General features: G+C 39.3%; 1 protein-coding gene across 1 annotated transcript in view; it reads right to left on the bottom strand.

Moving 5' to 3' along the window:
• Positions 1-2,954: 2,954 nt before the first annotated feature.
• The window catches only part of cpne2 (copine II), a gene marked incomplete at its 5' end in the record, with an annotated part of 45,165 nt that continues 31,625 nt past the window's right edge, over positions 2,955-16,494 (bottom strand). The window contains 3 exons of the mRNA XM_080504419.1: positions 2,955-3,088; positions 6,351-6,587; positions 12,892-13,025. Of these exons, the coding sequence (XP_080360545.1) occupies positions 2,981-3,088; positions 6,351-6,587; positions 12,892-13,025 (479 nt within the window). The 3' untranslated portion in view covers positions 2,955-2,980. The remainder of the gene's footprint in view (positions 3,089-6,350; positions 6,588-12,891; positions 13,026-16,494) is intronic.

The following is a 16,494-nucleotide window of genomic DNA, read 5'->3' as shown; positions in this document are numbered from 1 at the left end:
ATGTAATAGATCTCCTTGTCGAGGTGTCCCATAAAATGTACCTGCAACTTTTTATGCGAGTAACAGGCTAGTAACTGATTACCAATATGAAATTAGAAACTCATTGTTAAAGACGTCAGGTTGTACGTATAATCTAAAGTCAGTGCATATACTTTCTCTCAATCTAACCAGAAATGTTTTGTTGAATACCAGAATGTCTTACAATATTTGAGGTCTTTAAACCAACATGTGCTAGTTGGAACCTTTTACCTCGAGTGGTCAGTCTTTCAGTTTAAACAAAGTCTGCATCCATCACACCAACATTACATAAGAATAAGCTTTAAATACTTGTTTTATTATAGAAAGATAATCTCTTACTCTGCTTTCCCAGCATGAACACAGCATCCTGAATGAGACAGACTATTTAAAGTAATTATTTCGCCTACTGGTGTCCCTCCTCGGGCTGAGTGTAATTTGTGCTCAGGTGAAGGAGTGAAGGACCAGAACCGAGTGAAGTTTGAACAGAGTTTGTTTCACTGTTCTTCTTTCAAATGACAAGCAGGTATATGTTTTCCCCCCTCAGGCATTAAAGGAATGAGGGGTTTTGTTTTGTTTTTTTCATTTTGGCTGTCGGTCGCAAATAGTCCTGTTCAATTATAGTTCTTGTTCTGAAATGTTTTATTTTGGTTAGTTATTATAGCTTCAGTGGACGTTGGGTTGGCCCTGCCTCTGCAGTTATTTTGTTTTGTTTGTTTGGTCAGAGTGATTATCATTGATTTACTTTAAATGCAATAAAAATGATTTGTTAAACATCTATTTTTAGTTGAGCCATGTTGATTTATTTCAAAAGACCTTGTCAAACACAATAGATACAGAGACACATATATCAGATGGATATCACTTTTTCAATTTTGAAGGATATGGAAACTATTGTACTCCTTCCTGCAGAAACTATATCTAACCTTTAATTATGGACTGTTTTTCCTGTCATTTATCTCAAATGCTACTGTCGTCTGTCATCTTTATTTCTATATTAACTTATCAAGTTCCATATTTCTTGTATAGGTACGCATGTGCACTGCAGCGTTCGATGATTTTTGGGCTTTTGTTGTTGCTGCTGTGCTGTTGGTTTTTTCTTTTCTTTTTTTCTCAGTTGATTGGTCTAAAACTGAAAAATAAATTTAAAAAAAAGAGTATTAAAAATGCTTCACAGAGCTGAGCAGCTGTTCCAGGAAGTTTGCTGTTGCTCACTGGAGTCTTTCTGATTCGTTTTATAAAACGATTTTTTTTTAACTGATTGTCTGTGAAAGAAAAAAAACGCAATCATTCTTTACTTTTGTTAGAGCTTGATAAGGCAACAGTAAATGCCATTTCCTCATAACAGCGACCAGTGATAGAATATGTATATATATTCCTTTGCATTGGAGATACACACTTTACCTTCTTATTGCATCTCACTGTTATTTCAATGCTTTGTATTGTTATTTATGAACCTTATGCAATATTCTTGTCTCATTCTAGTGTGATACTTTATGGAGCATTTTTTTTCTCCATTGGCACCTCCAAAGGAAGGTTGCTGACTCCCTCTCTGAGCTGAGATTTGACAAAATATTGTAGAGAAGCCATAAACTGATGGACGCGTACTTCAAAATCAAAGCAGTATTTTGTATTCTAGAGCGTGTCTCACTATGGTTTCATTCTACAAGGTTGGAGTTTAGCCCCTACAGCTCCAAAGTCCATAGAGATTCAGGTTTCATTGACTTTTCCTTCACTTTATTCACCTGAGTGTGGACAAAGACACAACTTTATAAAATTAATGGCAACACATTGAATACAAACATTGCACAGCAATACACATGGTTTAATCACACGATTCAGCACTGCATAAAAAGTACATTAAAAACATCAGAAACGTTGGTTCATCATAACATAAATAGCATAATAGAAATATACATTCGATATCTGCATATCTGAAACCTCCCTGCCTCCGCTCATTAAAACACTGACAGTTACAGCCTGTGTTCGTACATCTTTCGCGTAATATCTTCTCTGCTTTCCAAGGGATCTCATAAAATATTTACATAATCTGATAAATACATCATTTGTAAAATTAAATCATGCGTTTGTGATCTTCAGCATCCGTCTGTAAACAGTGAGTAGATATTGGCAACATGCAGGGTGAACAGAAGTCATAAAAAATACAAGGATTTTGCAAAAGCTGGGAAAATGGTCCCATAAATATCTATATAGCAACCTATTGAGTTGACACAGTATCCTACATCTATCCGGTGTTAGTGCTACAGCTGCCACCACGGCCTCACTCTCCTCCGATTCTGTCAGTTAAACACTGCATTAAACGAGCCTTCCAGACAACTGGAGATCCACAGTTTTAATTAAAAACCTCCACTTTGTGAAAGAGCAAAGTTGAAGGATTAAGTTAGTTCCCTGTGATGACTCCATCTGTGAGTAAACCAATCAAACAGTCTCCAAAGAAGCCGTACAACGACAGGGAAGAAACGGGCACTGAGAAAGCTCATCCTCTTCTGAGGACCTATATGCATCACATGATATCAATCACAACACACACACACGCACACACACACACACACACACACACACACATGCAAAAGGAAAAAAAAAAAAAAAATCCTCACGAATCAAGATATCCCCCCGCCTTCCAAAACAAAAGTCCAGTTCTTTACCTGCGTATCTTTGAAACACTTTCGACATGCGACATCTTCGACGGTGGCTCATTTTCATCATCACAGACCTGTGTGCTGTAAAGCTTCACCTCCTAAAAGCAACAATTTCTCAGTCACACGAGAAAGTGACCTGACACTCTTTGACCATACAGAACGTTGCAAATATAATGGAAGGGATGTCTTCAATTTGTATTGTCCACAATTCATATTTTTGTTCACAGCTGACATTTACACTTTCATTTTTGTACTGCTTGTCATAAACAAGAGGAGAGGTTGTGTCCGGCGGCTGTGGGAACCCGTCACTCGGGCGCAGAATTACGAGGCGGTAAGTTCCTCTGTTTAAAGTACTGGGTGACCTGCTGAGGCAGCTCTGCCAGGACCGACTTAGCCAGTGTCTCCTTGGGTGCCTAAAGAGCGAAAAATAAACAGGAAACACAAACACACACAATGTAAAATGTGGGATTAAAAAGATAAAATAAAGTTGAGTTTTATTCTTCAGAACGTTTCATTTGAAATGTCTGGACCTACGTGGAACAATTGGTTCTCAGAATGCGGCTTATGGAGGTTCTTAGGTTTTCTAAAAGTAGAATGCCCTTCATTTCGCACTCTCCATATTGATATGTTTCACTAACATTCTTGTTTTTTTATGTTAACAGGGCATTTTTTTCCCCTTTCCACTGTTATTTTTGCTCGCTCATATGGAATTGTTGGGTTTTTGTCTGTAAAAGTGCCTTGGAATGGCTGTATTTGGTGCTACATCGATAAAACAGAATTGGAAATTGACTTGAAGATAAACTGCAGCAAACCAATGTGATGTGATATGCTTTTAAAAACATCTTTTTATGTATATTTGACCACACAAGGAAAGTGACAAGGCAACACAAAGAATGCGTTTGAATCCACGGGAAAGCATTTACAGCCTCAGAGAGAACATGCAACACAAAACAAAAAGAGAGAATTGCACATCTTACAGTAGATGTGTTAAATCACAACCGTTGATCGCTCAGTGTAATGCTTTTAACCCATTCACGTCTGTATTTACTTTGATTTTGTGGCTGCAGAATTGTAAAAAATAACTAACTTTCTATGACTGCCAGTTTTTTGATATTATTGTGTATTTTGACTGTAATAAGAAGCTCATTGTACAAACGTGTGGCATGGGGGCATTATAAAGAATAGTTTCTCATCTTATAGTTTTGGGCCGTTTTTGAATTTTCTCGATACCATGAATAGTCCTTGAGTTATGATAGTTAAAAGTACGGATGCCAACTGCTGTCAGCAGTGACAGAAAAGGAATATAAAGGTTAACTGAATTAAGCAAATTTCTTGGAATACAGAGCGAACACATTTAGTTTTAATAAACAAACTTTCCAAGTCTCCAATCACCACCCTGCCAGCCCCATGACAATAATTAGTCGTGAAAGTTTCCCTGCCAGCAGAGCTCATCATTTCAGTTTACTCTCATTTCCTCTCAGTCTCAGCTTCTTTTTTCTTCATCTCCTTCTTCTTCTTCCTCTCCCTCCGAGTCTCTCACCCTCCCACCACCAGCCTGGAACCGAGCCAGTAAACACTGTCTGTTCCTCCCATCACAGAGGAAGTCAGCTTGCCCACCACCAGCCCATCCACTCACTCACCCACACGAACAAAAAATATTCACATGAAAACACAACCAAAAAGAGTCCTCCCATGGACAGTATGAAAGTGTGCACTCACTAATTGCTCACCTGCAGAATGATGTACGCACAAACCCTCATTAACACCCTGCATGTGCACCTCAACACACCCCGACTGTGACCGTGCAGAGATAAACAGACCGCCGGCCTCCTCCTGCGGACCCTCGAACGGCTTCAACCCGAGCTGTGACAGGCTGACATATTTTGGTAAAACACTGACACCCAGACAGCGTGACATCGTGTTATTAAGTGAAACCTCCAAAATGGAAGCGAGGCGTCGCTGCACGTAGCAAGCAGAAACATTAGTTCGCTGATGAAAAACATCTAACTTCACTGAGTCCAATTTGATTTGATGGTCCATCATAAACGCCGCATCACCGAAGGAAATACTTGTTTGTGCCAAAAAACTCGGGAAAGACTGAAAAACTGACATTTGTAAAAAATCATAATTTTAAGCCGCATTTACTTTAGTTTTAGCTCCAACTTTCAGGTAACTTTCAGTTACCACAGAATTATGCAGTACCACATTAAAGCGCAGTAATATCAGACTCTTGCAATAACAGTATTTGGCCTCTTGGTGGCAGCAGAAGCAAAATGTGATCACAATAGTTGACATTTGGAATTTGAATTGAAATTATCCTTTTAAAATCATTATTAAAAGGGTTCTGCCTTAAAAAAGTCACCCATGGACACAAGCTGCCACAAAATGCTACTTTGGATATTTTATTTCAAATTCACACATTCTGCAGTGTGTTTATTATCATCAGATGCAAACATTTACAAAACAAAAGGTTTATTTTTTTTAAACTCTATTTAAGCATCTGCTGGCATTGGGCAGGAACCACCACCATAAGCGGTCAATAATTGCCATGGTAACCAGAAAACCTGAAATGCATACATTTACATGTGACAGTGTGCACACAATGCATGCACACTGCTAGTTTTGCAATAATCCCAAGTCACGACTGTTAGTACATTTGTTTTCCAAACTTTCATTGGCTTTGATCACATCATTAATGACGCGTGTCATTAAAGGAGCATTCAGACTGGTCGCTCTATATGTCAATCAGATAATATTCTTATTTTTATAGCGATCTGACACACCTGTGATGAATTTACATTTCTGACACGGTTACCAGTCCAGATTTGGCTGTAGGTGAGCCCTTGTTGTTAAAAGTATGTGATCAAGTTGCAAAAGTGTTTCTGTTGACCTATGGGACTTTTGTCTTAATTGATCTAGTGTGTGTGAGACCTACTTTCAGGTGTGGGCGTGGCTGCACACAGGTGTGCAATTCAATAAATGGCTGCCCTTGCACAAGGTGGTTCCCATGCAGGCCAAATGTAATGAAGGCTGAAGTCCAGTTTTTCCTCTGTTTTACCGGCATCTCCATAGCTCTTCGGCGTAAGCATGGCTGTGCCAACAGTTTCATACATTCTGGACAAACTCAACGTGTGAATTAATGTAATGTAAATATCAACACAACATCCATTTCACTCTGTGTATATAAGTAAATACTGTTTTTAATGCCACATGTTCATCCACGTTTCTCAAAATGCAGGAATCAAAGCACTGACGAACACACTCACTCACACACCTCTGCCGATGGCGGCCATTCGAGCTGCTCAATTCAATTGCTCAATTGATATTAAAATTCCTAATATATCAAAACTTACCCCACCATGCTAAATATTTTAGCCCATGCTGAATATTTTAAGAAAACTCTAATAGCTTGAAGATGACTCTGACATTTTCTAATTAAGTCTTCTTTCACTTAGATCTTCCTTGTTGTCAATCTTTTGAACTCCTATGAAGATAAAGTCTTTTAGGTACTCCCACTGGGAATCAAATCCCAACCCCCCAGTCATAGGTTGGCTGCTCTCACCTCCAGCATAATTTTTTTAAGTTATGAGTTCAACTTCAATTGTTTTAAAAGCAGCAATTGACTTGAGAAAAACACACTCAACTCACACAGAAACTTTCCAGAGTAGCACTCACATTTCGAAAATCCCTGAAAGGGACAAACTGCACAATGTCCCGAACAGCCTCTTCTCCTGTGTTGGACCTCAGAACGCTGGCGTCTCCATCAAGGAACTCCATGGCGGCAAAGTCGGCGTTGCCCACACCGATGATGATGATGGACATGGGAAGCTTTGACGCCTGGACGATGGCGTCGCGCGTCTCGTCCATGTCACTGATGACGCCGTCAGTTATGATGAGGAGAGTGAAGTACTGCTGCAGAGTTGAAGAGAGGGTGTTGGAGAGGGTGAGATGGGATTGGAGGTTTGATGAAACTTATTTCTTTTCTGAAGTGCTTCTGTTCTGAATCCACATATGGAAGAAAAAGCCGATAAACCCATCACAGTCGAGCCAACGGCATTGCAGATATTGTTGATCATGACAGTGAAGATGAAATTCAATGTGGTTGAAGACGAGGGAGAACGAGAGTCGCACAAAACTACAGGAAAACAAAGAGACCAGACTGACAGCTTGTCTGCATTGCTGTGAGCTGAGTGAAAACACCATCTGTTCCTGTAAAAAATATGAATTAAGTGGAGGAAATGAAGAGATTCTTCAAGATCATTGATGAATGGCAGAATAACAATTTCCCAGCCTAATAATAGCAAAAACCTTTTATTATTGGTGTGTCTCCATCTTTTTCTCAAGTTCGTCTCACATTGTGAAAAGGATTATTTCTGGAATCGTGTTCATTCTCAATTATTCTTCTCAAATACCTTGTAAGTCTGTATCATCTGTGTCCCTCTGTCGGCTGCCAGGTTGTTTCCCCATGTAGGAACTCATGCAGTGTTTATCTACACTGTGAGGATCGAGAAGTTCATTTCTTTATTCGAGTGAATCTCTTTTTGACACTTTGTGGAGCCTTTGATGACGTTTCACTCAAGAGGGTGAGATTTTTTGCTCCCCTGAAAGGAGTGATTTTCTCTTGTACGTCATCATTATGAGGTTGCTTATTTTTACTTTGCTTCTGTTGGGCATCAGAGTGAATGCTGTTACATGTTGTCATGCACTCTGCATTCATGTTCTGCATTTTAAGATATGCAGCTCATCAGATGAAGCCCAGCTTCTTTCTAAAAATGATTGTATTTCACATATATCATCATATCATGTGTTACAGAAAGCCGAGTGGCAACAGGCCAGAAGACAGGAGTCATAAATGCACAAAAATCAGGAAATAAATGAACAAGGGAAACAAATTGCTTCTGAAATGATCCTATTGAGAACAGCAGACACGGGATCAGAAAATATAGAAAAACAAACACAGCGTTGTTGCATGTGGTTAAAGTTGGGTTAAATCGCAGGTCAAAATAGTCTAAAACATTATTGCACGTTAACTAATATTGCACAGACCCCCTTCCAACACTTGTCATCATTCCTACAGCACTATTCTTCTCTTCCAGTGTCTATTAAAGTTACTTACATATGGCCAATTTGCAAATTTGATTAATTTATTAACTTGGAGTGACTTTTCTGATTGCTACAGTCTTTACTGAAAAGTTGGCTTCACTAACTAAATGGATAACGGAGATGGTATATTGGGTTCAGGGCTTGCAGAAGAGCAGAAAATCAAACATGTGGGGAATAAAACCTCTTTAAGGCTGATGAAAGCTTTCCAGGATGCCTGTTTTTAGAACTGAGGACAAGCTACAAACCTCTGGTGGGCTTAAAAAAAAAGAGCCGTCGGTAGACTAAATAAGCTTGATCAAAATGATGGAAAAGAAAAAAGAAACGCCCAACAACCCAGCGCATACCACCTCATCTGTCATACAGTGGATGATCCTGTTACGACTTGAACATATGCAGCTGCCAACAGAACTGGCATGTCAACATTTATTGACGATTTCCTGGCTGATAGAAGTAACAGGGTGAAGGCAGAGGTCCACAAAAGCCATCTGTGCATTACGAAGCAGCTAAAAACATGAAATTCAAAGATATTTCTTTTAACAGGCCAACAATTTGCAATGTAGTATTTTTTGTGCCGATGACTTTGAGAAGTCATTGAATCCACAGGTTTTTTGTTTTTTTTACCCAATAGGTTTCCAATAATTCTGCTCTAATGTATGATTTTTGTTAAACACTGAATGAGCAAAACTGCCGTCACATCTCAGTTTACTCTTTTTATATTGATGCACTGATGTCCATCCATCATTTATATAATACATAAACCTTATCCAGACATTCATTTAAAGGTTGCAGTGTGCCAAATTTAGGTAGTGCCATTTTTATGCATTATGTAGCAGGAGTGACCCAAAGTAGTACCTTGTCTCGTACCGTGTCTTTAATAGGAATAACATGGCGATAGCATGGTGCAGCCCCAATAGCATCAAGTCATTTGTTTCATATTAAATATGCTGATGTGCAAAGCAAAAAAAACCAAAACGAAACAGTAAACGAAACACATCAAATGTGAACATTTCTTTTCAGACACAAGCACAAATATACATCTTTTCTGTATTATAAAATATTGATGTTTGTCTTACAATAAGAAGAGACAAGGTGAGGACACACACTCACGCCAACTTTATGCTGACACAAAATCACACTTCCACTTGATGCACGCACGCACGCACGCACGCACGCACGCACGCACGCACGCACGCACGCACGCACGCACGCACGCACGCACGCACACACACACACACACACACACACACACACACACACACACACACACACACACACACACACACAGGGAGGGCTCTGAAGCTTGTCTCTTTAATGTGCTAACAGCAGCGCTCATTAGAGAATCATTATCACACACACAGACAGGGTCGCTGACACACTGGGACACGTACAGACTGCACTGGCCTGTAGCTTGGCTTTGTTTGCGTGTGTGTGTATGAACCTGTGTGTCGGTGGCAGGAGTGTGTGACTGCGCACTCAGACACACACACTAAAGTCACAGGTCCTCTCATTATCCGAGGAACAGAAACGCCGAGGCAGAGCAGCAGCCTATTTGTGCAGCCCACAGCCTTCCCACCCACTTTCTCCAACACACATCCAAACCAACCGGCACCTCCTCAGCATGGGGGCCACATACTTGTGCTGCAGCTGTCACATCTCATTGTCTGTTACTCCTTCCTATGTTCCACCCGTGTTTGAACTCGCTGTAATATAAAACAAGAAAAGGGCCTGCAATCATTTCCTTACAGAAACAAAAGGATTCTGGCACATAGCACACAGACGAGTACGATCCTTTGTGTATTTTGTTCATGTATTTGTTCCCCACAGGGTGACAGGGTACAATTAGGGACAAAAAGCACTGTGGGAGCATAATGATACCCAGCTACTGCACTCTCTCCAGAGACAGACTGGATTCATGCCGCTGGATATGTACAAGAGAGGGGACATACCTGTTTTTTGGGGTTGTTTTTTTTGGCAGATCCCAGGAGTCTCTGCATGTCACATATCTGCTCAGAGCGGGTGATGCTGAACACACAGGTAACGGCAAATCCAAGCGTCACATCAGAGCAACGTGCAATATTATCAATCATACAAAATTATTCATTTTTGAACCATTTAACATGTTATTCATGAATTGTAAAAAACTGTACTCAACTTTATATGCAGGTAGCAAACAACCAGTGCACCCATCTGCAGATGCTTTTCAATGCACATTAATATTTATACCTTTGGAAATGTTGGTTCATGTTTCTTCTATTACAGCAGTAAGGCCAGTTTAAACCAAATTTTTCAATCTGGTGTTTTATGAATGATAGAAAATGGTTCCTTTCAAGTTTCCTTTTAAGTTCCAACTCCTTCTGCCTCGAATCAGCGTAAAAACATTTTTATTTTGCTTAATTTTAGTGTCAGCTACCATGTTGGTGTGTCGCTTGTTAGATTGTGAGTTCTGAAGGGATCCACAGATTCTTATGGAGGCTGAAAAAATTATTCAGTTGTTTGTTTGAGGTGGTCTGGTGGACATCTGACTCACGACTCAGCATTTAAAATTTGGACTTGATGCAGATTTAACTTTATATAGTCACTTATAGCAACAAGTAAGAAAAGAAAAGAGGCCAGAAGCTTACAAGTTGGAGTTAAAAGTTCCTTTTGCTGGCAGTTCCTTTTCAGAGGTGTTTACTTTGACAGTGAAAACTATTGTAAGTCTATGAAAACTGAAACATTTCTTCTCGTTTTTAAGTCGACACTATATTTAGGGTTTGTGACAATGAAGTTGTAATATTTTTTATAATTCGCTCCTTTTGTGCTATTGTTTAGTTACCTTATGAAACAAACCATGTAGATAAATGATAGCTGTTAATACACATCTTTCCATGTAAAATGGGATCTACTTTTGTAAATGGAGTTGATTGATGGATTAAGATGTTTCATTTTCTGCCTGTATAAATCAGTTTTTTCTGATATCATTTCAATCTTACCCAATCTCCCATTGTCTAAAGGATCCCTCTTGCTTCATCACAAACGGCACCCTGCATGTGTGAAGCAATGCAACAACATACGAGACTTTTGTGTTTCTGACACCGTATTTCATTAATCGAACACAAACTAAATGGAGGTTCCCACAAATCCTTCCTGAAAGAGACACTCCCACAGCCTGAGGAACACTACACCAAGAAAATCATCACAAAAATAGAAAGTCTTTTTAGGTGTGAGATAGAGCCTTGGGCATGTTCTTATTTTGGATTTTATTCGTTACTGCCTCTGACATATAATCCGGTGGTTAAGCAGTTAGAAGTGCAGTATGCTGCAATTCACTAGTTTCCACTAAAACTGCAGTCAGATCAAATAAGCTCAGCTGGGATTAGCTCTTCTGTGCCCCCCTTTTTTTTCACAGTACAACTCAACTTCACTTACTTCCCATGGGGTTCAGAGTGAGCTGAGCCAAAACTACGAGGTGACATGAAAATACAGAGGAGCCAGAAAGAACCGTCAGAAAAGGTTTGCTTCTTTTCCGGTATAAACCTTGGTCAAATGGTTAATATGTGGACTAAAAGAGAGAGTTCATCTGCAAAAACACACAAAAAACAGCTCAATTAAAAAAAAAAGAAGAAGTGTCGAACAGGCATAATAATATAATAATAGCAGATGAAAAACAAGTGTAAAATATCACAACGAATTATGAGAAAGATATGCCACACAGTAGACTGACCAACATAATCATCCGTAGAGCCGAGCAACGAGCATGAAAAGGAGAAAAGGAGATGGCGGATGTTTGCCTGTCATGCTGTTGAGCCCAATAATGTGTTAAAAGCCTGGTCTGAGCTGCAGATAGGTGTGAGATGGAAGGACAGAAGTCGTCACTCTGGTCTGTCTCCCTCCTCTCCGGCTCTCTGGGCGCCATGCCAGGAGCTGCAGCCAACAGATGTACCCTCTTGTTTGCTCGCTCAGCCATCATACTAGATAAATTATGAGTACAACCCCCCCCCCTAACAGCCACTCACTACCGACTGCTCCTCTGCTGCTGGTGAGTAAACAAAAACTATAGTGCCATGTGTGCTTGACTTTGGTAAAATTTTCCCGAAGGCAGGATGCAAAGAATAACATTAAACTTGAACTGAATCAAATGGAAGGCAGAGAAGAAAGTCGACGAGGTAGAAGCGAGCGGGGCTCGCAGAGTGCACATAAAAGGTAGAAGACAAATGGAAGAGGCTGGAAAACCCACATTAAAACTGACACTTCAGTGAAGGGATCAAGGGAAGCTAAAGAGCTGTTTGAGAGAAGTGAAGGAATGAAATGAAAGAAGGTAGCGAAGCATTGTGCAATCTCTGAACTGTCATATTATCGTTCACCAAGGAGGAGAGCAGGAAATGCAATATAACCTGAAAAAGGAAGGGAAGCCATGTGTTTGAGATACTGTTAGGAAAAATTGTGCAGGAATTAAGTTGTGATTGTTGACAGAAAATCACGTTATTGCGTAAAGGCAAATCAAATATGTGTATGTGAATGATCCTTGTCTGGTCGTGTGAAGTTTCCATGTTCCCCCTGTGCATGGATGGATTTTCTCTGCGTACTCCCTCCCACAGTTTAAATCCATGCATTTACAGTGGATAGGTGTGTTTCCCTGTGTAACTTACATTTATGCACAGTCAGAGTGGATTGCAAGTGCCCCTGCAACTGCAATCATGAGTGTGATATACCGGTTAAAAAAATATAATAATAAGTTGCATAAACAAACACCAAATGCATAGAGTACATTTAGCAGAGTGGAGCTGAGTGTTGTGCTTAAACGAGTGTAAAAGAAAAATCATTAAAGTGAAGCTGCACGTCAGTGATGGACAGGTGTGTGAACAGAAGAAAGGATTCCGACAGGAACACTTGGCTGCATTTGGACCTGGATTTGCAGGAGTTACGTTTAAAGTCAGCAGATGTGTTTGGCAGCACACACACAACAACATCCTCCCGCAATATATATTTTCCCTCTCACAGAGAGAAACGAATGAAAAGGAGGTGATTTGAGGCTATGAAACAGCTTGCATGACTTTTTCTGCGGGCATGCTGGAGTGATTGAAATCCTGAAAGGCAAAAAAAAAAAAGCGGGTAAAGACTCGCTGGCACTCACCGCTGCTTTCTCCTGTTGAAGAGCCTGAGCAGCAAAACGTGCTACATGGTTGATGATCGGAGCGAAGTTTGTGGGGCCGTAGAAACGGATGTGAGGGAGACAGGCGGAGTAAGCCTGAGCGATGCCCTCCACTCCTACAGAGACACAGGCACACACAAGTCGTAACTGGAGTAATGGACATTTTTTACTCAAGTACACAAGTGACCAAGTTACTTTAATAATGGCTGAATGTTGACACTTTTTTTGTTTGTCACAGTTTTTGTTTCAAAAATAAAATCGACCAAAATACGGCTTTTAGCTAGAATTCAGTGTTATATATAACCCCAGATGGGATACCTGTCTCTTTTTAACTTCTGAAACACCGTGGTTTTCGACTCAAAACTATGATACAAGTTTAATCATGTTGCGTTATTACATTGTGTTGTTGCAAATAACAAAGCTGTATAAAAAAAGTGAAATGACAAAATATATAAATAAAAATACGTTTTTTTTAATGAAAAAAAAGGAAAAACAGAATTCATTTTTAAAGGTAGAAAATAAAAAATGACAACAAGAAAATTTAAAAAAATAAATGAATAAATAAATAAAACCGGAAAATAGAAAAAAAGCTGCTGTATAAATGCTGACAAACAGTTTTGCAACAGCAACACTGATAATGTGTGCACTATTGATGTCAGGATTTTTTTTTCAACATTTCTTTTAAAAAAAAAGCATCAGAAATAAATGTATTCAAATTGTAGTTTTGACTTGTGTATAAAATAAAAAAAATAAAAACAAGTACAATATTCTTCTTCAAGTATAGTAAGAAAACGATTAGAATATTGATCTAAATTGTCTATCCAGATTATAGAGATTAATCATTAAAAGAAATAAGAAAGTAGATTAAATGGTTTTACTTATACTCAAGCATTAGTAGAAGTGAACAAAAATCCTAAAATCACGAGTTAGTGAAGAAAGGGGAGGGAAGAGAAAGAAAGGCAGCAAGAAAGTTTGCAATTCACTCATGAAAACTTTTTCCATTTTAGACTCTAATCAGACAGGGTTCATTTGCTGAACGCTCCCCCTGACAGAAACCAGCATGCTCTTTAATTTTTACATTCATTTCCTGACACAAAAGTTGTATTCCCTTCACTCTCATCTCACCAGCTAAATGTATGAATCGTGACACATTTCCAAATCCTGCTTGATAACAAAAAAAACAACCCAATAATTCGGTGCTTAAATATGTAGCTTTGTCAAGATACAAAAGCTGCATATTGTATTCGTTCTCTGTAGCACTGATTTCAAGGCCTTGCAAATGCAGTCGTCCAGGTCAGGTTTCGTTGTTTTGACCGGGATGTTTTTATTCCTGAGTGCACTGGAGGCTGCGATGCTTGAGAATGGATTATACCTTTAAAAAAAGTAAAGGCGCTTGTGGAGGCAGATGTTTAATAACAGCTAAAATGTACAGTCTATGTGGAGGAAGAGTGCAGGAACTTAATGCTCTCACGTAGCTCTTCTTGTGCAGAGGGCCGAGAATAAATGCACTGAGTTAACATAACCTCCCGCCGCCGTCGGGGGAAAATATGTTCCACCAGTTCATTCTGGCTCTCACAGGTTTCGCTCTCCTCACTTTGCACTGAAGTGGTTTGCATTTGACAATAAACACACATTTCAAAAGCTAATGGTGCGTTCGCAGATGCACCATATAAAAGAAAATGGCCTATTGACTTTGCACATCATTACAGAAAAGTGCAAGATGCTAACAAATCTGTAAAGATTTCCTGAGGTGTGACTAAGGAGTTACAGTGTTTGTTTATGCACAGTCACCTTCAGCATTAACTCCTCAACAAGGCAAATATCTGCAGTTATAGAAGCAGCTATGCAAGTCTGTTCTTGGCTGCAGAAATAAGTCCATAAACACACTTTTGGTTCTGTCCTCCTCAAGTTGATGGGAGTTTTGATCGGATTATTGAGGACAGTGTAGGACAGTAAAGGTCAACACAATGTTCTTGCAAACACGCATACACTGGGGTGCATGCACATCCGACAAATATTGACTCTATTTGTATAGGTTTGCACCTGAATATGCACATGCATATATAGAATATACAAATATTCTCAGACGTTGTTAATCCCATTGTGTGTTCTATATTAATGATAAACTGGTATAAACTCCTCCCAGTACCTTGCACACTCTGGAACACACCTCAATCATCATTATTCCTGAAAACAAGCGCTCCATAGTCATTGCGTGTTATTTTGCTAAAACTGATGTCATTGTCACCAGTTTTGTGGTTATCTGCAAGCGACTCAATTTTTCGTGAAATGTAAATAATATTTAGTAAACATAAAGATTAGAGGAGTTCGGCTTTATCAACAAATCAACATGAACGTGGGGGGGGGGTATCTTTCACTGGACTGAATTGTCACAAAGAGCTTGTGTGATGTCACACTGTGCATCAGCGTTCATGCTGCTAATTTAGGCGAGCATCTACAGTAGCAAGTATAGGTAATGTGTTAAGGAGATATTTACTCAGACTCAGCATGGCATTCAGAGAAGACGGCACCACCTGCTGCAGTCACGTGATTCCCAGAAGGCATGATGTCTTCCAGTTTTGGTCTGAATGTGTGTTGCATCCTTAAATAATGTTCTACAAAGCTGAAAAAGATGACCCAGGTGGTTTATGTATGCCATTTTATGCTTATTTCTTTCCGTAAGGAATACAATTGATTTCTCCTGCATCGTGGTTAATGTTACTTCAGCAACTGAAGATCTGAATTGTTTTACTCGGATTTTGCAAAATACATATTGCATAACAATCAGCCTTTGTGCTTCTGTCCCACTCACAAAATCAATACAGGAAGTAGTCTTCAAAAATATGGGGGTGGCTTTTATTATCCTACACATCAAACTAGAAAAAACCCCAGAAGAAAACCAAACAAAACAACTCCATGAAAAACAGTTGGTGCGTCATCAGATATCTTTCCCTCCCTTTATGTTAAAATCTGGTGGCCAGCTTCTTCTTTGGTTTTAATAGTAGGTTACAAACCAGTATTATACTGTGTCTACTTTATCAGACTGTGTAATGTCATCATTTAACAGTATTCATTCCACTCCAAAAGGAAAAAAAACCCCACTCATTTAAGCACCATAGTTCTAAGGTGGAAAATATAAGCCGCTATGCTGTCCTAGTTTTATTTCAGCTTAGATTTATATGTCTAGAGAGAGAGAGATAAAGAATAAGAGAGATGAGCATATCTAAACTTTATAAAAGCTGAGATATGCTCATATTCATTAATAAACTGAAAATGTAAGCTTCAAAATGCACACTTTATGCTGCAAGTTGAGGTACAAGTGTCATCTTAATAAGTGCTCTCTATTCACTCACTGTTTAAAAGTACAATAAGCTTCATCACTGTGGCATGTTTCAATGTAAAAAAAAATGCAAAGATTGCAAAGAAGACTGACTGAAGATTTACCATCAGCCGCCACTGGTAAATACTATGACGTGATACACCCTTTAATCATCTGATAGGGTGGAAGCTTGCAGATTTCAATGAGCTAATAGGGTAAGTAACAGGTTAAAGGATCTATGCCAAGAAGGGTTATTACAATAATTA

The sequence above is a fragment of the Blennius ocellaris genome (genome assembly GCF_963422515.1).
Source record: "Blennius ocellaris genome assembly, chromosome: 11".
NCBI classification, from domain to species: domain Eukaryota; kingdom Metazoa; phylum Chordata; class Actinopteri; order Blenniiformes; family Blenniidae; genus Blennius; species Blennius ocellaris.
This window is presented reverse-complemented; position numbering and strand designations above follow the sequence as displayed.